Source organism: Notechis scutatus, chromosome 3 (genome assembly GCF_049901735.1).
Source record: "Notechis scutatus isolate UNSWTSFEM ecotype Mainland chromosome 3, rNotScu1.2, whole genome shotgun sequence".
NCBI classification, from domain to species: domain Eukaryota; kingdom Metazoa; phylum Chordata; class Lepidosauria; order Squamata; family Elapidae; genus Notechis; species Notechis scutatus.
Window position 1 is genome coordinate 26,162,315 of NC_142011.1, and position 21,296 is coordinate 26,183,610.

The 21,296-nt window shown below is 43.8% G+C and overlaps 1 protein-coding gene across 1 annotated transcript; it reads left to right on the forward strand.

Annotated features, from left to right (window-relative positions):
• The first annotated feature begins 389 nt into the window (after positions 1-389).
• LOC148131112 (uncharacterized) lies at positions 390-17,352 on the forward strand. The gene is made up of 5 exons (XM_087959034.1): positions 390-483; positions 2,075-2,218; positions 13,174-13,311; positions 16,151-16,291; positions 17,267-17,352. The coding sequence occupies exons 1-5, from the start codon at positions 390-392 to the stop codon at positions 17,350-17,352; spliced, it is 603 nt and encodes a 200-aa protein (XP_087815160.1).
• Positions 17,353-21,296: the final 3,944 nt, after the last annotated feature.

Below are 21,296 nucleotides of genomic sequence, written 5' to 3' on the forward strand. Positions count from 1 at the left end.
AAAACATGATAGTTATATGTTACCCAGAGTCAAAGTTGTAAGATGGGTGGTTATAATCAATCAATCAGGTCAACTGTCATCATGGCTTCCTCCAAAAGCTTTTGAATGTCTAGTGAGGATTCTGAGAATTCTCTGTTAGAGCCTCATTGCCCGCAACAGAGTTTCTAGGTTCCCCCAGGGAGATGGAATGACTGTTACATCAGTACTTAACAGTAGCTTTGAACAAGGGCCCATGTGTCCAGTCCCCTTGAAAACTGGAAAACTAGGAATCCTGGCAGTTTTACAGAAAGACCCTGCTGGTGTGCTTTTCTTCAAGTGTTATGTGTAAAAGATCATAAACCACCTTGGATGGCAGGATAGATCAGAGAAGACCTCATTCTAACAGCACCATGAGATCAACTGACACTTCCTTTTTCACTGGCTTTTTAATCTTCTGTGTAGACCTAACTTGCTTCACTGCAGGTGTCCCACAACCGACCAGAGGTAAGTGGAAGAACTGTATTTGGGGGTTTCATCCAGATCAGAAAGCCTCTGCTAGTTACTTTTATTCTGTTTTTGTCTAGAAATGAGGATTCAAGAACCAATTTATTTCCTTTCTTTCTAACAGCTGAGAATAAACTAATGCTGATCTCTCCTGCTGTGGTTATACAGATTTATTTATTTGTTGCATTTTTATCTTGCTTTTGAGAGAACCTTTTGCCTATCGAAAGAGTCACATCAGTTGACAGGGGAAACCCTCTGTTTTCAGGCTCAAAACACAAACATGGCCCACTCAAAGGGGAGTGGAAGAAAAAGAGAAAAAAGGGGATCAATGTTTCAAAACCAGAAAGCCAAGCTGAGTGTGTAGGTGGTGCTTATGTGTGATTTGGTTGGCTTCATATTGTCTTCCGGAAGCTGTTCCTTATTTGGACGAGGGTTAGGGAGAATTGCCACAAGTGATAGATGACCTCTAGCTGTACAGGCCAAAGCAACTGTCAGTGGGAAGTGAAGTTCTATTTATCAGGGAGAGAGAATGTAAGCTTCCTTAAACTATTCATTCTCTGGCTGATAGAAAAGACTAGGTGGATAATTATCCCCTTTCCCAATTTATTTTTTTAATTGGCACACAGACTACAGTTTTCCATTTGTTGTCGATTCTTTGGGCTATAAACAACTCTCCAGACTACATCTAATCTGTTACATGCTTCTGTTTTTATTCTTAAGGTCTACGCCAGAAGGGACAAACATGATTTCATTGAGGGCTGCATCAGGGTTGTGTTTGACCTCGGGGGGCCAGGGTGGGCATGACCGTGGTGGGTGAGGCCAGCTTGATGTCACTCATCAAGGCTCTGTTTTTGGTCGTAACAGCCTCCTGTAGTCCTCTGTTAGCAAAAACTGGGCAGGCTCCATTTCTGCTGGCAAAGGGCTGTAGGAGGCGGTCGTGCCCAAAAACGGAGCCTGGGAGGGCCATGTGTGCCCTCCCAAGTTCCATTTTCACTGGCAGAGGTACCGCGGACCAGTCCTTCACTCTTTCCAAGGCAGCCCCACAGTCCAGATCTAAGCACCCCACGGGCCACATTTAAGAACCCCACGGGCCACATCTGGCCCATGGGCCTTGAGTTTGACACCCCTGGTTTATGCCTTTCTAATAGATTAGTAACATATTTTTATATATTAACTATACAGATCATATCAATGTTCAAAATGTAGGACATAAATTTTGGAAACAAAACCAAATGCAAACAGAAAAACTAGTAGAAGATTTAAATGCAAGATTATTATATCCAAGAATTAGTTAATCCTATAAGCAGATTGGGAAGCAGTAACAGAAGGTCCACTTATGGAGAATTATCCTAGACCAAGAGCCTATATATACAGTATATGTATAATTTGATGATAATACATGTGTGTTATATTTATTTGTGAATGACATTTTAGCTTCAAAAAATCAGAAGAGCTTAGATAGATTAGGGTTTTATGTTTACAACTCCCTCCTCCTATTCATTCCCCCTGATAGATTCTAATCACAACATTTCTAATTGTTCAATTGTGTTTACAAATATCCTTAAAAACTTTCTTATATTTTTTTCCAAAGTGAAATCTGGTATCTGTCCATATACTGATGCCATCTGTCATGGAGGACCTATTGGAAATCAATGCAAGCAAGATGACCAGTGTCCCGGTGCAAGGAAATGCTGTCCTGGCTCTTGCGGGCAAGCCTGCTTGTTACCAGAGAACGGTACTAGGGTTAGATTTTGCTTCATGGGGAGATAATGATTGCTAGTTTACATAGAAAGCCATCCTGGAAAAAGAAATAATACGTTTTTCAATCCCTGCTTATCTTTCAGTCATTCCTAAACTTAATCCTTATCTTTCAGTCATTCCTAAGCTTCAGTCATTCAGTCATTCCTAAAATTAATCCAACCACCTCTCCATTGTTTATTCTATTTCTGTGACATTGTAGTTCCTTAATTGTTAATTGCTTCTGATGTCTAAAACTTACCAGTACCTTCACCATTATTAATACTGTGCTGACAAGCAACAGCTCTTTATAATTATGGATAGGACCTTTTCCATCTTTTTTCTAAAAATTCTGGCATTGAAATCAGCTGTCAGACCTGTCACAACTTGATCCTCTAGGCAAGAAAGACCCTCAACTCCCCTTGTAAGGCATACTTTACTAAAAGCCAAGTGGTTTACAGTGTAACAAAACCTGAACTGAAATTGGTGCACCAAGGTTTCTCAGTTAATTTTCCTTGTCCAGTTCCTTTCCAGTTCCTGCTCCCTGCTAGTCCCTTACTATCCAATTACATTTGAACAAATTGTTTTGGGAATGGCGGAATGGTTGGTGAGCCGTTGCATTCCATTCCCAGTGCTTTGACCTTGACCATGTTTCTATAAGTACAATGAGTATTAAGTTCCCCCCTCCTGTGTGATTCCCTCCCCCTCACAGTTCATGGCAGACTGGCAGTTAGCGAATGTGAAGCTCAAGTGTTTGATGGCAGTTCGGACATTGGGACCTTCTGCGTACAAAGCAGATTCTGTATCACTGAATGCAGAGCTCTTTTAGGATGTTATTACACCTTCTTTCCTCCATCATGCTTTAATTTCTAGAACTCAAGCTCAGATTTGTGTGTTTGTGTTTGCCCTAAAAGTTGCATCTTTGGTCACATCAAGCAAGCAATTTTTTTAAGGGAAAAGAAATGTAAGCATTATTGCCACAAGGCTCTCTACTTTCAGAAGAGTCTTACTTAGAGAATGCAATTTCCATAATTAGGAGGGTGGGAAAAGCTATGAAAGCTTCATCCTGCAACTCTACCATTTTCATTAATCCTCTTATCATGATACCCCAGTCTTATAACAAAAAATCAAAGGATGTTAATCAGTCTTTCCAAGAACCAGAAACTAGCTTGCAAAATTAGAATTCTGTTGTAATGCTTCCCACCAATCTTTTGTTAAACATGTCATTAAGTGAAACATGCCCAGCCAAATTACAATAAGTATTAGTTATTTTGGTGCAGACTAGGAGAACTAGAAGTATCTCTGCCACCATCAAGGATGACACGTTTGATGAATTTATACTTCGATTATTGAAGTAGCAATTTCTAACAGATAGATTTCAAGGTGCCATATCATAATCTGAGTATTTTGGTTTGAATTCAAACTATTGGGAAGCTCAATCATTGCATTCTGTAAATTATGACTGTAGCCTTGTGTGACACCCTAAAATAATTAATGAATTTGTGTGATGCTCCCATGAATAAAATAATAATTTAATCAGGGTTAGAGATGGGCAAGAAATAAATACCATTTATTTAATAATTAACATGCAATCCCAGACAATATATAAATATAAAATATATTTACAATATATTTTTTGTAGCGGGCATGATGGCTCAGCAGGAGACAGGGAAAATGTTGAACTTGTCAGTTTGAGACCTGAGCACTGCATGATGGGTTGAGCTCCTGTTACTTCCCCAGCTCCTCCTCACCTAGAAGTTTGAAAGCATGAAAATGCGAGTAGATAAATAGATACCACTTTGGTGGGAAAAGCATTCTGGGCACCTCAGCATATAGCTGGCCACTGCTAGTCTCGTATGATCATGGAAATGTCTTCAGACAATGCTGACTCTCTTGGCTAAGAAACTGAGTCTTGTCCAGTCATGTCTAACTCTAGCACCACCCCCTAGAGTTGGACATGTCTGGACAGGGGAAACCTTTGTTTTGTAAAATAAATCTGATTCACTGAAAATAGATAGAAGTAAGAACGTTGCTTTTGCAGATAGGGAATAGAGCTGGGTGAAATATTTTGGATGTTCATACCAAAACATGTGAATACACATATTACAAAGGGAGAGCAAGAAAAAAATAATTCTTGGGACATGAGCTGTGAGGTTCAGCAAAGGAGAGGTAGTGATGGGCCATTTGCTGTAAAAAGGCAAGGTAATGGCATGAACCCAGAAGAAAGGGAGGAGATGTGTATGTGCAAAGCCTGCATAACAAGATAGAGGGAAAGTGGATAGGTGGGCCCCTTTTCAATGTAGGAAACAAGAGCTGACTCTCAGGCATATCATACAAGGCATATTGCTAAGATAAAAAATAGGGCTAAGATAGAACCAATGGGAGACTTACTAAATGTCTTCAAGACAGTGGTGGGATTCAATTTTTTTTATTACCGGTTCTGTGGGCGTGGCTTGGTGGGAGTGGCAGGGGAAGGATACTGTAAAATCTCCAGTCAGAGGTGGTATTTGCCGGTTCTCCGAACTACTCAAAATTTCCGCTACCGGTTCTCCAGAATTGGTCAGAATCTGCTGAATACCACCTCTGCTTCAAGAGTACCTATTAGTTAACTTTTAGGAATAAGGTTGAAGTAGCGCCAATAGAATACTTGTTAGATAACTTTTAAAGTGTTTATTGGTTAAGACTTAGAAATATGGCTGGTATGGAGCAAATAGAGCAGCGGTCACCAACCAGTGGGCTGCGGCCCATTGGTGGGCCTTGAGAAAATTTTGGTGGGCCGCAGAGAAATCTCACCCACAGAGCACCCCCCCAAAGCAATTAATCCAGGCTGCGCAGAAACACAAGGCTGCGCTGCCCACATGGCCCACGGGAACCCTCCCCGCCCACTCACTCCTTACCCGGCAAACTTGCCTGCTAATTTTCTATTTTCCTTTTTCCGACCATCAACTGTTCTGCTGTTTCTGGAGATTTAGATTAGCTAGGAAGCAGGAAATGCTTGGATTTCTTGCTTTCTAGCTAGTCTTTAGATCTTCGGCTCTGCTTCCCTTAGGAAGCAAATTCAGTGCAGACTCATGGCAAGCAAATTTGAGAGACTGAGCTAGCCGATGGCAGATAGATTGATCACTGAATGATTCTGTGAGCAACTCAATCTGCCTGCTTTGCCTGATTTTGGGTAAAAATTGCTTTTTTTAATAAAAAAATTCAATATTTACATACATGGTGTGTTTTGAGTTAATTTTATGAGTTTGCTTGCAAGCAAATTTTATGTGACAGATTGAGCTAGCCAATGGCAGATAGATAGCTTTCTGAATGAATTTGTGATTCTGTGAGCAACTCAATCTGCCTGCCTGCTTTGTCTGATTTTGGGTAAAAGTTGTTCTATTTTATAAAAAATTGAATATATAAATATTTATAATATCTACATACAAGCCATGCCCAGCCAGTCACATGACCACCAAGCCACACCCACAAATTAGGCCACACCCACCAAACTGGTTAGTGGTCCCTGGGATCAAAAATTATGAGTTTGGTGGTCCCTGAGGTCCAAAAGGTTGGTGACCCCTGAAATAGAGGACCCTTTAGATAATTTTCAAAAAGCCTATTAGACAATGTTATTTTTTTATCCTGCCTTGAAAAACTGTATAAAAGCTTGTTGAATCCCTTGTTCTGGATCCTGGCATTTTATGGCTGGGACCTCTTTTGCTGAAGCTCTTCAATAAAAGGAAATCGATCCTGCACCTCATGTCTGGTAGTCTTCATTGGCTTTGGCGCCAGGCTAAGACGTGAATTTGGGGACAACAGTAGGGAAAAGAAGGTGCTTGGAAGATACAGGGAGAGTGAATTAGAGATATATTGGATATAGCAATAGCTATAGAATAAGAATAGAATAAGAACAGAACAGAATAGGATTCTTTATTGGCCAAGTGTAATTGGACATACTTTGCTCTCCGTGTACATAAAAATTTGTTCCCCGTGTATATAAAAGATATAAGTTTACAGGAACTGGGCATGGCTAGTCTAGTGAAGAGAAGGACCAGGGGAGACATGATAGCAGTCTTCCAATATTTGAGGGGCTGCCACAGAGAGGAGGGGGTCAAGCTATTTTCTAAAGCCCCTGAAGGCCAGACAAGGAACAATGGATGGAAACTGAAGAAGGAGAGATTTAACCTGGAAATAAGGAGAAACTTTCTGACAGTGAGAACAATCAACCAATGGAACAGCTTGCCCTTGGAAGTTGTGGAAGCGCCAACACTTGAGACTTTCAAGAAGAGATTGGACTGCCATTTGTCAGAAATGGTGTAGGGTCTCCCGCTTGGGCAGGGACTAGATGACCTACAAGGTCCCTTCCAGCTCTGATTATCTGTTATCTGTTAAGTGACAAATCATGATATTGGTCATCATAAATACATTCATCATGAATCATAAGATACAACACTTAGTGATAATCATAGGATACTAAATAAGCAATCACAGCAGAGGTGGTATTCAACAGGTTCTGACCAGTTCTGGAGAACCGGTAGCAGAAATTTTGAGTAATTCAGAGAAACAGCAAATACCACCTCTGACTGGAGATTTTTACAGTTCCCTTCCCATGCCACGCCCACCAAGCCATGCCACAGAACCAGGAGAATCACAGTCATATTAGGAAACTAAAACAATATAAATCAAAAAGATACAAGCAACATGGATGAAAATAATAATAATACAGTCTTAGTAAATAGTTTGACAGTGTTGAGGGAATTATTTGTTTAGCAGAGTGATGGCATGTGTGAAAAAACTATCCTTGTGTCTAGTTGTGCAGTGCTCTATAATGTTGTTTTGAGGGTAGGAGTTGAAACAGTTTATGTCTGGGATGTGAGGGTCTGTAAATATTCTCAAGCAAGGCATATCCCACCCACCCATCCATCCCCCAATCTTCTCAGTGCCTTTCTTTCCCTGTCTCCCTTTGCCTGATCTGCTTGGAGTAGTGAAAGGAAGATGCCAGGAAGCTTGGAAGGTGGGAGGGCTGATTGGTCATGCTGTATGTCATGGATGCCGATCGGAAGGAAGGCGCGAGACTCAGTGACTTTTTAGCTCTTTATTCATTCCAAGATCGGCTCGGCTCGGCTAGGGTTGGTGGCGGCTTATATTGAACTTGCCGGCCAAGCTGTGGCCAATGACACCGCTTTGAATCTCCCACGATCGGTTTCCTCCAATCGCGGGGGGTTCGCAGCGGGCCAATCAGTGCGGCTTGCTCGGCCAACCGGATCGTCACGCATCCTAGCCAATCAGAAACGGGTATTACAAGAATGCTAATGTACAATACAGAACACCCCTCCCCTCTTGGTATGGTCCTACGTAACATAGTCCCGTAAGTAGGTGGGGCTCCGTACTTGTCTACTGGACCTGCGCAGGTTAGTTGGTGTCTGGTCTTCGAGCGGTTCGGTCAGGTTCTGTGTTGCTCTCTGCCTCATCGATGGAACCGCCTGGAAGGGTGAGCTGGACCTTTCGCCGTAGCTCCCTCCCGGTCTACTCGGGTTGGTCGAGCTGCTGGCTTTGTTGTTCCCGCCCGGTCTTTCCGGGCTGGTTGAGCTGGCTTGGTTGTTTCTTCCAGGCGAGGCTTCGAGCTGGTCGTCTGTTCCTGTTTCGGTTGGTGAGTATTCTTGGTTTCTTTCTTGTTGGGGTTGTCTGTCTTGGTTCTCGGGGTTTTCCCTCCCCTCTTGGCTGGTGTTAGGGTGCTCTGGGCTTATGTTTCTGTCTGCTTGCGTGTCGGTTGTGTTTCCCGTGGCTGTTCTCGATCTTATTTGATCAATGTGTCTTTTCCATGCTCGTCCGTCGTCTGTTTGGAGCTGGTACGAGCGGGGACCCGTTACCCAGAGGGGGTCTCCTCTAAGGTTTTTTGCGTATACTGCGTCTCCTGGTGTGAACGTTCGGTATTTACTTGATGAGTAGGGGGGGTTTTTGGGGTTGTATGTGGGGTGCAGTCTGTCCAGGGGGGATCTTAGTTTCCTCCCCATTAATAGTTCTGCCGGGCTTTTGTTGGTCGTTGTGTTGGGTGTTATGTGTTGGATAAAGAGTAGTTTATTTATTTTTTCTTGTATTTCCCCGGTTTCGATTTTTTGGATTTTTTTTTTTTTTGTGAACTGGACCATTTGTTCCGCCCTCCCATTTGCCGCCGGATGGGCCGGCGCTGTCAGGGTGTGCCGTATTCCCCGTTCTGCTAGGAATTTTTTGAATTCTATTGCAGTAAACTGTGGGCCGTTATCTGATACGATTACATCTGGGAGCCCGTGGGTTGAGAATAGTTTGTTTAGTTCTTTGATAACGGCCTCGGTGGTGGTCGTTCTCATGTCGCTTACCTCCAGCCAGTTGGAGTAAGCGTCTACCATTATGAGGAACGTGTGTCCTTTTGTGGGCCCCACGAAGTCTATGTGTATCCTGGACCATGGCCCTCTAGGGGTTTCTCATTCCAGGATTGGGGCGGCGGGAGGGTTCGGCCTGGATTCTTGGCATTGCCTACAGTTTGCCACCCAGGCTTCGATTTGTTTGTCCATCCCTGGCCACCAGGCGTAGCTTCTGGCCAGGGCTTTTGTCTTAACAATGCCCGGGTTCCCTTCGTGTAATAATTCCAAGACCCTTTTTTGTAATTTTTCTGGGATAACAACCCTGTCCCCCCACAGTAAGCACCCTTTTTGTGTGAAGAGCTCCGTTTGTCGGTTTTGAAAAGTCCTGAAATTGTCGTCGTTGTCTTTTTCCGGCCACCCTTTCTCCGCCCAGTTTAATACCCGCGCCAGACATTTGTCTTTATTAGTTTCACGGGCAATGTCTGATGCGGTCAGGGGGAGGTTGGGTAAGATCTCTATGCTCAGGGTGGATGTTGTGGGTGCCGGGTCGGTGTCCAGGTCAGGTAACGGGGTGCGGCTCAAGGCGTCTGCGTGTGCGATTGTCTTACCAGGTCGATGGGTCAGCCGGTAGCTGTAGGCGGCAAGGAATTCGGACCACCTTGTCATTCTTGGTGATAGAATGTTCGGGGTAGCCCCGTTCCCTGCCAGTATGCCCAACAGCGGTTTGTGGTCGGTGATGATGGTGAATGCTCTGCCGTAAAGGTACTCATGGAACCTCTTTACGGCGGCGATGATGGCCAGGGCTTCCTTGTCTAGCTGGCTGTAGTTCCTTTCCGGCTTTGACAAGGTCCTTGAATAAAATGCGATGGGCGCTTCGTTTCCGTTCGGAAGTGTGTGGCTGAGGATGGCCCCGATGCTGAACGGTGACGCGTCGCACGTTACTGTTAGAGGGAGTGTCTCGTTGTATTGGATGAGGACGGCATCCGATGTGAGAAGGTCCTTGGTCCAGTTGAATGCGGCTTCCTCTCGCCTTCCCCAGTTCCAGGTGGCTGTCTTGTCCAGCAGCCTATGCAATGGTTCCGCCGCGGTCGCCTTCTGGGGCAGGAAAACATTATAGAAGTTAAGCAGTCTTAGAAATGCCTGCAACTCTGTTTTATTCCTTAGTCTGGGGGCTTTCTTTATTGGCTCTGATTTTTTTTCCCGTTGGGTGGATCCCATGCTGATCTAGGAGGTACCCTAGGAACTCGACCCTCTCGGTATGCAGCTGGCATTTTTCTTTTTTGACTTTTAACCCCGAGTCTTGGAACCTTTGTAGTACCTCCCTCAGGCGGCTTTCCAGTTGTTTTTGGTTGGCCGCTGACACCAGTACATCGTCAAAGTAGGGCACTATCCCCTTGATTCCTTGTAGGAGCCTCTCCATTAGGCTCTGGAAAATTCTTGGCGCTACGCTGACTCCGAACTGGAGTCTCTTGCAGCGGAAGCCCCCCCGGTGGGTTACTATGGTCTGTGCTTCAGCAGTTTCTGCGTCGACCAGCAGTTGTTGGTAGGCTTGCGTCAGGTCGAGCTTCGCGAAAACCTTGCCCCACCCCAGTGAGTGCAGGAGGTGCTGTACTACCGGGACGGGGTAAGTGCTTTGCTGCAAGGCGCAGTTTAGGGTGGCCTTATAGTCCCCGCAGATTCTCACCGACCCATTGGGCTTGACCGGGGTGACTATAGGGGTCTCCCATCTGGAGTGATCGGTTGGTTCTAGCACTCCCTGTTTGATGAGTTTGTCTATCTGCTCATCGATCTTGGGTCTGAGTGCGAAAGGCACTCGCCGCGGTTTGAGGCGGATTGGGGGGATTCTGGGGTCTAGGCTGAAGGAAATAGGGGGCCCTCAGTACTTGCCTAGGCTGCCGTCGAAAACCTCCTGGAAGTCCTACGCGAGCTGTTCTTCCCAGTCTGCCCTGGCAATGTGGTCGATGCCCGTCACTCCGATTCCAAGCGGCGCGAACCACTGTAGTCCCAATAGGCTGGGTTGGTCTCTGTCCACGATCGTCAGGGGAAGTATTTCTGTTCACCCTTTGAAAGTGATTTCAAAGTGTCCTGTTCCGACTACGGGGATGCGGTTCCCTTGGTAGTCCTTTAGGATTAGATTCTGGCTTTCCAGCTCCCTCTTGTGGATGGTGGGCACCAGGCACTTGAGTTCCCGCCATGCAACCATGGAGAGGTAGGACCCGGAGTCCACCTCCATTTTGCATGGCTGGCCCTCGATGCCCACTTCCACGTGTACCTTGCGAGCGTCCCAGCTAGACGAATGGCCGATGATGACCGTCTGATGGGTCTCTTCTCTTTGTCGGTTCTCGCCGTTTCGTCAGCTCCGTCCCTCTCGGCTCCACCGACTCTCGGCTTGGCGGTCCCTTGCCCAGGGGGGGTGCTGTCTCGTCTTCGGCCGCTGCTGTTTTGCCATCGGGGGCTGTAGTTTCATTTGAAACGGCAGACTCGAGCAGTGTGCCCCCGCTTGTCGCAATGCCGGCAGATCGCATCGAAGAAACGGCAGTCCGACCGAGGATGGTCACCCCCGCACCCGGCGCATTGCTGCCCCGACTTACGACTCCGCCGCTCGCGCCGGTCTCTTTCCGCTTGGAGTTGGTGGATGTCCTCCTCTTCATCAGTGGTGTCGGAAGGGGAGTCGAGGTCACCATGATGGGTGGTGGTGGTCGCTCGGCGGGTTGTCTCTGGAAGTGTCTCCAGTGTTTGGGTCGCCTCGGCGGTTGCGGGTCGGTCTGCCCCATCGGTTCGTCGCATTCGGGCTGCGGTTGCCTCGGCGAGGGCGTCTGCGAGGGAGATGTCGCCCCTTGCCATCAGCCGGCTTTGCAGGACAGAGTCTTTGAGCCCGAGGACGACGTGGTCTCGTAGTGCCTCGTCCATGTCTGTGAAGCCGCACATGCCTCCCAGATTCCACAGGTCAGCCACGAAATCGCCGATGCTCTCACCCTCCTTTTGATCCTGGCGGTATAAATCGTGCTGCCTGATGAGGGTGGGCACGGCAGGAGCATAGTGGCTTCGCAGCAGAGGCTCGAGGTCGGCCCAGTCCATCGCCTTTACATCTTCGGGTTTCGCGAGGGCTTTCGCCATCTTAAACACCGCGGGCCTGCAGTGTGTCAGGAAGACGGCCCTTTTTTTCTGCCCATTCACGTCCTTGAGGTTGCTACTTTCCAGGAACATTAGGAATCGATCAATATATGATTCCCAGTCCTCAGTAGCCTGGTTAAAAGGTGCGGGTGGCGCGATGCTGGCCATCTTGCTGGCCCTTCCGTCTTGGTGCCACGTGCTCGGTGGGTATCAGTCCCGCGATCCCACCCTCGTCGCCAGTGTCATGGATGCCGATCGGAAGGAAGGCGCGAGACTCAGTGACTTTTTAGCTCTTTATTCATTCTGAGATCGGCTCGGCTAGGGTTGGTGGCAGCTTATATTGAACTTGCCGGCCAAGCCGCGGCCAATGACACCGCTTTGAATCTCCCGCGATCGGTTTCCCCCAATCACGGGGGGTTTGCAGTGGGCCAATCAGTGTGGCTTGCTCGGCCAATCAGATCATCGCGCATCCTAGCCAATCAGAAACGGGTATTACAAGAATGCTAATGTACAATACAGAACACTGTATTTGAAGCAAGGTCATCAGCAATTAAAGGGAAAAGAAGGCCCTGGGGAAATTGGTAGGTGGCTGGTACAGACAGATCTTGCCTTTGCATCCTCAGGGTTAGTACTTGGAAATTCCCTTCTCACATCCCCTCATCTCAGCCTTCTGCAGCATGGAGTTCAGGGTCAGGGTTTGCAAAGCAGCTTGTATCTCCTGACATGATTATTGCTTCTCTAAAAGGTGAACCAAAGGCTCAAGTTTCAGACAGGGATGTGAGAACAAGGCACTATTTTCTATTCAGCATGTCGCTCCCCCCCCCAATAAACTGGTCATTTTCTCTCTCTCCCTCAGTTGTAATTCTCTTTTTGAGACCACCTGGCTGGGTTTATTGCCATCCAACCAACTGCAGCCTATTTAATAACCCATGGTTAAGCAAACCATGATATAATATATGAACCAGAGCTCAGTTTACCAGAATAAGAAATAAAGGCATACACATACATTTGGCTCCCCCAGAAAACAGCAAAGTGGTATCTCAGAAAAAGTTGTGTTAAAAATATAGTTTAATTTTTTTTAAAAAAAATCTGTATTCTTTGCAAATTTGGAGTAATCATTAGGGTAATCAAATAACAGATTGTGGTGGCATGCAATGGATTATACATACAATATTTGGGTAGTTTGACCTCCTTTTAGGTTTTTCCTACTAATCTCTCTCTTTCAAAAAGTGTTTACGATTTGTAAGACTTTTGTTACCCATTAAAGTGAATTAATCATATTTCATCTCAATGAAATACAGTATTGCTTCCCAGAGAATCCAGGTTGCTGAGTTCCCAAAATCCAGAACATTTGTGCAGGTGAGAAGGAGGATATATCAAAGGAAATATATGTCTTTCCCTCTCCCCCCACCAAAAAAAATCTGCAGGAGTTTCTCTTTGTAAGCAGCACCGAAGAACCTAATTTATATTTCATATGCTTGTTTCTCTAATATTTTGACTTTTTTTTCTTACACAGTGAAACCTGGAACCTGTCCAGTGCAATACACAGTTTGCCGAGCAGCCTTTGATGTATGCGAAAAGGATGAGGAATGTCCAGGAATGAAAAGATGCTGTGAGGGTAATTGTGGGACAGTGTGTCGCACACCAGAAAAAGGTACTTCATGGGCCTAAATCTCTCTCTCTCTCTCCCTCCCTCCCTCCCACTTGCTCTCTCTCTCTCTCTCTCTCTCCAACTTATTTGAAAGTTCAGTTTCTAGAAACACACCCCTTGCAATTCTGCATATACTTATCAAAGTTGAAAAATCTAATTAGGAAGCAAACCCATTAATAGGTTTGCTGATTATTTTTGGCTTTTGGACATAGGAAGATCACCACTTCATGAATGAGATATATAAACATTTTTATCACTCTTGAATGGAACTCTAAGTGTATATTTTATTTATTAATTAAATTTGTTTGCTGCCCATCTCACCACGAGGTGCCTCTGTGTGATTTACAATGTTAAAGTAATAATAGTGTCATTTAAACTATTTTCTCACTTGATTTCTACATAGCCCTTGCAACTCTGCTTAGATTTTGATGTTTTTAACAGGGATCTCAGATGGTGCATCTAGGAACATGCTGGACCCTCAAACAAGAATTATGAATTCCATCTCAAAGGTCCAGCATCCTATGATTTCAGAGACCAATTTCTGCAACTGGAAATATAATAGCCTAATATTTTGTGGCCTAATGTTTTGCCCCTTCCTTATCTTGAGTCAGCATCTTCTCTTAGAGCAGAAATTCCGAAGTTCAAGGGAAAGAAGAAGCTTAAGAATGAGATGAAGAATAGGACCACTTTAATACACTAGGTATAGGTAGTAAGGAAGAATTATTTTAGTAGGCATGATTCTGTTACAGAACTGTACCAACAATTAATATTTCCAGAAATCCAAGTATTTTTTTGTTTTCTTACTGTTCCTGACACAAAGGACTTGATGTCGTATGTTAGGCTATTATGCACTAGGTTATGGCTTCTGTTCTAGCTTTCCAGATGCAGAAAATGGTACCTGAGTTCTTAGGATGCAGGATCTTTGAGATAGAATTCATAATTGTGGATGCAGCATATTCCTAGCATGCATCATCAGATATCCTTATTAAAAACCTCCAAATCTATCTATCATCTATCTATCTATCTATCTATCTATCTATCTATCTATCTATCTATCTATCTATCTATCATCTATCTATCTAAAAGCGAAATATCACTCATGCATCATCACAAAATCTCCAGAACCGTAAAGCCTACAAGCTTGAAATTTGGCACGTATGTTCCTCTGCTTCTAGGTGCTCACTAAGAAAGGATTTTTTGAAATGACCATCAGACCATTAGTATTTTGTATATTACCGTGTTTCTCACAAAATAAGGCCAGGCCTTATTTTTTTTTGACCAATGAAAAAACGGCTAGGCCGTCTTTTCGGGGGGTGACTTTATTTCCTCCCCCACCTAGAGCGGCCCATACGCGTGTACCTCGCCGCGAGGCTGCTTCTATCGGCTGACGAAAGCTCCCCGAAGGCAGAGTCCCCAGGTGCTTCAGGGCGTGGCGTGGCTGCCCATGTCCACTCGCCTTTAGGCAGTTTCTTTTGGGCGATGGAAGCTCCCCAAGTGCAGTCACCAGCCACTTCGATCGGCTGGTAGAGCGGCCTCGGGGCAAGCGCACACACAGACTCCCCTCGCCACGAGGCTGCTTCTATCGGCAGACAAAAGCTCCCTTGAAGTCAGAGTCCCCAGCCGCTTCAGGACGTGGTATGGCTACCCGTGTCCTCCCTCGCCTTTAGGCAGTCTCTTTTGGGCAATGGAAGCTCCCCAAGTGCAGTCACCAGCCACTTCGATCAGCCGGTAGAAGCGGCCTCGCAGCGAGGGGTGTGTGTATGTGCGCTCACCCCAAGGCTGCTTCTACCGGCCAATCGAAGTGGCTGGTGACTGCACTTGGGGAGCTTCTATCGCCCGAAAGAGACGGCCTAAAGGCAAGGGGACACAGGCAGCCACGCCTCGCCCCGAAGCAGCTGGGGATTCTGCCTTCAGGGAGCTTCTATCGGCTATTGGGGTATTCTAGCCTAGGCTACTTGCAGGGCACTCCTAAAGGCAAGTTTTCTCCCCACCCCCCGCCCTTCCCCCCATTTCTCTTCACCTCATGTAGTTCTAACGAACGATGTGAGAAATGGCGGGGAAACCCATGGTTTAAATAGGCCTAAATTTTGGGGGCGGGGCTTAATTTCACCTCATGCCTAGAAATCATGCTGGGCCTTCCTATTGGTGGAGGCCGTATTGTTGGAGAAACATGGTATTATTATTAACATGCTCTGATGCTAAGGCGTTCTACTCCCCCTCCCCACCTGAAAAGAAATCTGTTCCAAATGTAAAACACAAGTAGAGAAGAAGAGTTTCATTTTCAGTTTTAGTTTCACAGCAGCAACCAGCTTTAGTACAGAACAGTTGAGCTAAGCCATGCCCAGGCTCCTTGCTGTCTCCTTCTTGCTCACACAGCAAATACTCTTTTCAGTTTCCAAACAGCCCTCAACTCTTTCACACACTGATAAGACGCTAGCCAGATGAATACCTATGGATGCTGGTAGGCAGAGGCACAATTTTTCTCCCTTATTTTCCTCCCCAAAAACTAAGCCCGATCACATAGTTTCAAAGCGAAGCACGGGTATAGAGCTGTCTAACATAAATGTCTAACGTAAGTGTCATGACATCTGATGCAAGATCATAAATCACATTATTTGTATGATGACATTTGTTGTATTGTTTTGTCCCCACCTTCTGGCCTCCCACTGAGGTTGCTTGTGTTCTTAAATACCCCTCTTCCTTTCTCTAAAATGTAAGCATAGCTTCCTTATTAGATTTAAGTTTTAATGCTGTCCTCTTACTGTGGAAATAAAATGTCTGTAAGGCTCGGATTGAATGCTATGGATACAGCTTTTTTCCTACTGCTCTTTTTTTTTTGCAGAAAAACCAAAGAGTTGCCCAGAAGAGATTAGAAAATGTCCAACTAAAGGACAATATGAGTGTAATAATGACTCTGAGTGCAAAAAAAATAAAAAATGCTGCTTCTCAAACTGTGCCTTACGCTGTGTGGAACCACATGAAGGTAATTCCAGTGGAGAATATTGACCCCATATTTCTGCATGGCACAAATCAGAATGAATGGAAATGAATTTGTCTGGGGTTCTGCACTGGATTATCACACATCCAACTTCTCACAAATACTCCACTTAAAAAAAAAAATCCTTGTGTTTAGGATTCTTCTAAGCCTCCAGCAACCTAAAAGCCATTCCAGGCTTTGTGTGCCAAGCGGGCTCTCAATTTTTCAGGGTTCTTAAGTGGTGAAATGATGTCTTAAGAGTCTACAAAGCTCAGGGCCAGTATTTTACTGCAGAAGAATGAAATACACTAAATTTATCTCTAGGGCAGGGGTGTCAAAATCAAGGCCCATGGTCTGCATCCAGTCCGTGATGCGGTTGGATCTGGCCTGCAGGGCCATCCTAGTCTACCCAATGCAAAAGGAAAGATCAGGCCAGCGCAGCTCCAGCCCGGTTTATCCAATGCAAAGGGGAAACATGCCAGCAGTTTGGGGAGTGGCGCAGTGGTGGGATTCAATTTTTTTTTACTACTGGTTCTGTGGGTGTGGCTTGGTGGTCATGGCAGGGGAAGGATGCTGCAAAATCTCCAGTCAGAGGTGGTATTTGACAGTTCTCCAAACTATTCAAAATTTCCACTACCAGTTCTCCAGCACTGGTCAGAACTTGCTGAATACCACCTCTGGAGTGTCATCAGGTTGGCCTTGCCCACTCAATTGGCCACAGCCACCCAGTTGGCTATGTCCACATGGCCCCCCGAGGTCAATGACAGCCCTGTTGCGGCTCTCAATGAAATTGAGTTTGACACCCCTGATCTAGGAAGATCACTGGGACCACAGAAAGGGAACCATTATTTGTGGCTGCATTTCTTGCACTCCTAAAAGTCAGTAATCACCATGTTACTGAAAAGTCACAATGGCCTTTTGGGTACATGATGTTTTTAATGTTGGAGGCATCATCTGTGTCTAATATTTCTTCTGTTCTAGGAAAGGCAGCACAGGCAGAAAAACGGCTAGCAGCTTGGTACAAAATGATCACAGCTATAAATTACCTTTTTGTAATTTATAGTTGATTGGTGTTTTTCCCCCCTGTAACATGGAGAAAAAAAAAGTTCTTTGCTGAAGTGTAAAACGTGAGGGAAATTTTGAAGCATTACTGTGCCTTCTTAAAACCAAGTTGCCACTCTGGTCTGAGAGCCCATAATTTGAAACTTTCAGGGGAAAATATGGTTGAACTCTGAAGAGTTCTTATTTGAGAAGAAATCAGCCTTTTGAAATTAGGATGGCATTCTAAGTACTACTCCTTGTCACTTGGAAAGGTGCTTTCTTAGCTCACTTTAAACTCAGTGAGACAGTCACCCATTTTTGTAACCCCTTAGAGAATGCTGTAAAGCACTTATGGGACAGTATATAAATCAAAATGTTTTTGCAATTTAAAGTATCTATTATTTTATTAATTGCATTTTTAAAAGGTGGCCCTTGCTTTTAACCCCAAAGGTGCTTTTTCAAAAGACAACTGGACTTTGTTTTTGCTTGAAGACATTTTACTTCTCATCCAAGAAGCTTCCTCAGTTCCAGAGGTAGTATTTAGCAGGTTCTGACCAGTTCTGGAGAACCGGTAGCGGAAATTTTTAGTAGTTCAGAGAACCAGAAAATATCACCTCTGACTGGAGATTTTACAGTATCTTTCCCCTGTCACACCCACCAAGCCACGCCCACAGAACTGGTAGTAAAAAAATTTGAATCCCACCACTGCTCACTTCACATCAGAATTAAAGACGCTTCTTGGATGAGGAGCGAAATCTCTTCAAGCAGAAACGAAGTACAGTTGCCTTTTGGAAAAGCACCTTTGGGACAACATTGAGAATTTCCATAGAGTCCTGCTTTTACAGTCTTCTGGCTGAGAAGATGCGGAATGCTCTCAGGTTTTCCAGCCAAGATCACAATTGTTTCTAAAAGCCCATCTAGTTTCCTCTTTTACTCTTTTCTTTTAAGTTCCCTTGCCTTTCTGTAGTCATTTTCCTTTGGGAGAAAATTTTTAGGCTCTTCTGCTCAATTTACAGCCAAGTTATTTAGTTATATGGTCTCCATCAAAGAATTGTCTAGCTATTTAGTTTTAACAAAGCTCATCCCCAAAGTATTCATTGTTTGTAGTCTTTGTCAGATAACTGATTTTCTCCTTTGCTGGCATGCTTGTTTATAACTGGTATTATAAAATACAAAATACAAAAGCAAATAAGAGGACAGGGAGAGGGAAGGGGAAAGGGCAAAGAAAAAAGTTTATAATCTTTTTTCATTAGTAACATGAAAGCTATGAAACTCATGCAGAATTGGAAATGCTACTGAACCTTCAGTAGGTTTGATAGGTTTTGAGCATATATTTAAAAGCCACCTTTTTAGTCAGACTTTATGTCATACAAGCTTGCCTTAAATGAGCTGAAGTGTAAAATTGGTAGAATACTAAAATGCACAGCTCAGACTACATTCATCGATTCCCTTTGCTTGAATGATAAGTAATATACACAAATTTATCAAAAGTGTGTTTGGATTTGAAACGAACTAAAATGGAAACATGTAATTGAGTTATCCTCAAAGTATACAATAATTCTACAATTCTCAAAGTTGTCTGCTTGTTCACTTCTGGCAGTTCCAGGAGAAAGCTGTTGTATTCCTGCCAATGGAAAATGAGTCACTCTCATACTTGACTTCACAATTTTAATCTTGTGGCACTCAAGCAAGGAAGATGTGCTTCAATGGCAAGATGTGAACCAGAGCTAGCAGTTTGGTGTAGAAATTGTTTATGTGACATCCGCTTTCATTTGGAATTGCTGTGTTTTTATTCCTCTATTCTTCCCTAATTATCTCTATGTCTAATTCCAGGGCCTTCTATATGAGAAGAATTGTTTCAGGAATTTGTTAACATACCCAAGAAGCTCCCACTGGATCCTGGCAATTTGGAGATATCATTTGCATGAAGCTTCTAGTAAACTTGCCAATGGCACAACTTTCTGAATCATAATGCTTTGGTTTGATCATTTGCTTATCTGCAGCATTAAGAGCAACAATGGGACAAACTGGAGGAATATCTAGATTGTTAGTTATATGTAAAGACTTTCTTAGAAATAAGCAGCATCAGTATATTCTAGATTTACACATGAGCACAATTCTTAACTGGCTGAGTATCCAAGGGTTTAAAATGATTTAAGTAGAGGAATGACTGATGTCAAACTCTCCTTAATGCTGTAACACATGTGCCTAGGAAAGGAAAACCTAACTTCATGTATCCTGCTGGACTCAAAGCTAGATGACTATTATGAGGTGGGTTTGTGAGGAAACATTTTAAACTAATAGAAAAATTGATTGAACCCAAATAGTTTGGAGAGTCAAGAAATCTACAAAATACAAGAACATTGTGTTTAAAGAATACAATAGGAAAAACAGAGCACATTTTCTGTATAAAATATGTAAGAGGAGAAAAAATTGGGTTATTGACATATTTTACATATCCTGGGAATACTGATTCAGCTAGGTATCAAAATAAAGAAGCCAAACAATTTGTTATTTGCATGAGTTGTCATGTATCTTTTAACTGTTTTCTAGATGGGGCATGCCAGGAGTCAAACTGAATGTTTTAATTCATGTGGCAGATTGTAACAGAGATGGAGAAAACATTTGGCTACTATAATCTCTTTTTTCACCCTGTTTGCAGGGTTTGGTCAAGAAGATCAAGAAGGCAATCATAACGGTGCAATCCAAGTTCTGTTTTTTTTTTTTAAATGTGCTTTTTTAAAAAAACATCATACTTTCCAGACGCCCTAGTTAGCTCTGCTAGCCAATCCCATCAGTACAGTTATCTATCCCTTATTATCTTTTCATCTGCCTCAAAGAAGCAACGACAACAAAAATCCATATGAATTTAAAAAAAAAAAATCCTGTAGTCTTCTTTTCATTCTAATAGGTTGCTTGTTTTCTTGCTTTGTGCAAGTTTCCTCACTGGAATGCTGTAAAAGTTCCATAGCTATTTCTTTGAATGAGGGATTTTATATTTTGTTATTTCTGTATAGATTTCCTCCTGAGGGAATCTCAAATGGTGCATTAAAAAAGAACAATATTCATTACAGCAATTCAATATAGCAGTCAAGAGCAATATAGCAGTCAAGAGTGTTCAACTGTATTAAAAAATCATTTAAAATTCAGTTTCATCCTGGAACAATGTCTTCCCAGCAAACGAGGAGTTGCTTGATGGTGATGGGTGGCATATAAATTTAATAAATAAATAAATAAATACCCATGTGAATAAGTATTGCTTTATGTTTCTGGAAACTATGCACCAAAAGGGCTATCTGGCTCTCCCCCTTCTGATTATGCAACTCTTAGACCATATAGAATAATAGAGTTGGAAGGGATCTTGGAGGTCTTCTAGTCCAACCCCCTGTTTGAGCAAGACAGCCTATATTATTTCAGATAAATGATTGTCCAGTGGCTTTTTGAAAGTCTCCAGTGATGGAACACTCACAACTTCTGAGGGCAAACTGTTCCATTGGTTGATTGCACTCACTGTTAGGAAATTTCTCCTTAGTCCTAGGTTGTTTCACTCCTTGGTTAGTTTCCATCCATTGTTTCTCATCTTGCATTTTGGTGCTTTGGAAAATACGTAGTTTGACCCCTTCATCTTTGTAGGAGCCCCTTAAATATTGGAACACTGTGATCATGTCTCCTCCAGAAAGAGTGACTGCCCTCTCAGGGCACCACACTGAGAAGATCCTACTAGTAGTCAACCTTAGGCTGCTGGGAGGACTATGAGCAGAGGCTTTCCAGAAAACATGTATTGGAGGGTATTTAAATAAGAAAATATATTTGTTTTTGTTTTGCTTTGTTTTTTGCTTTGATTCTCCTCAACTCCCCTCTGTCTCCCAAATTAGTGAAGATATATCCTCTTGTCTTATGACAGGTAGTGAAGTTTATCAAAGTTCAAAAGACCACTGCCACCCTGCCAAATGCCCTTTTCAGTTGGCAT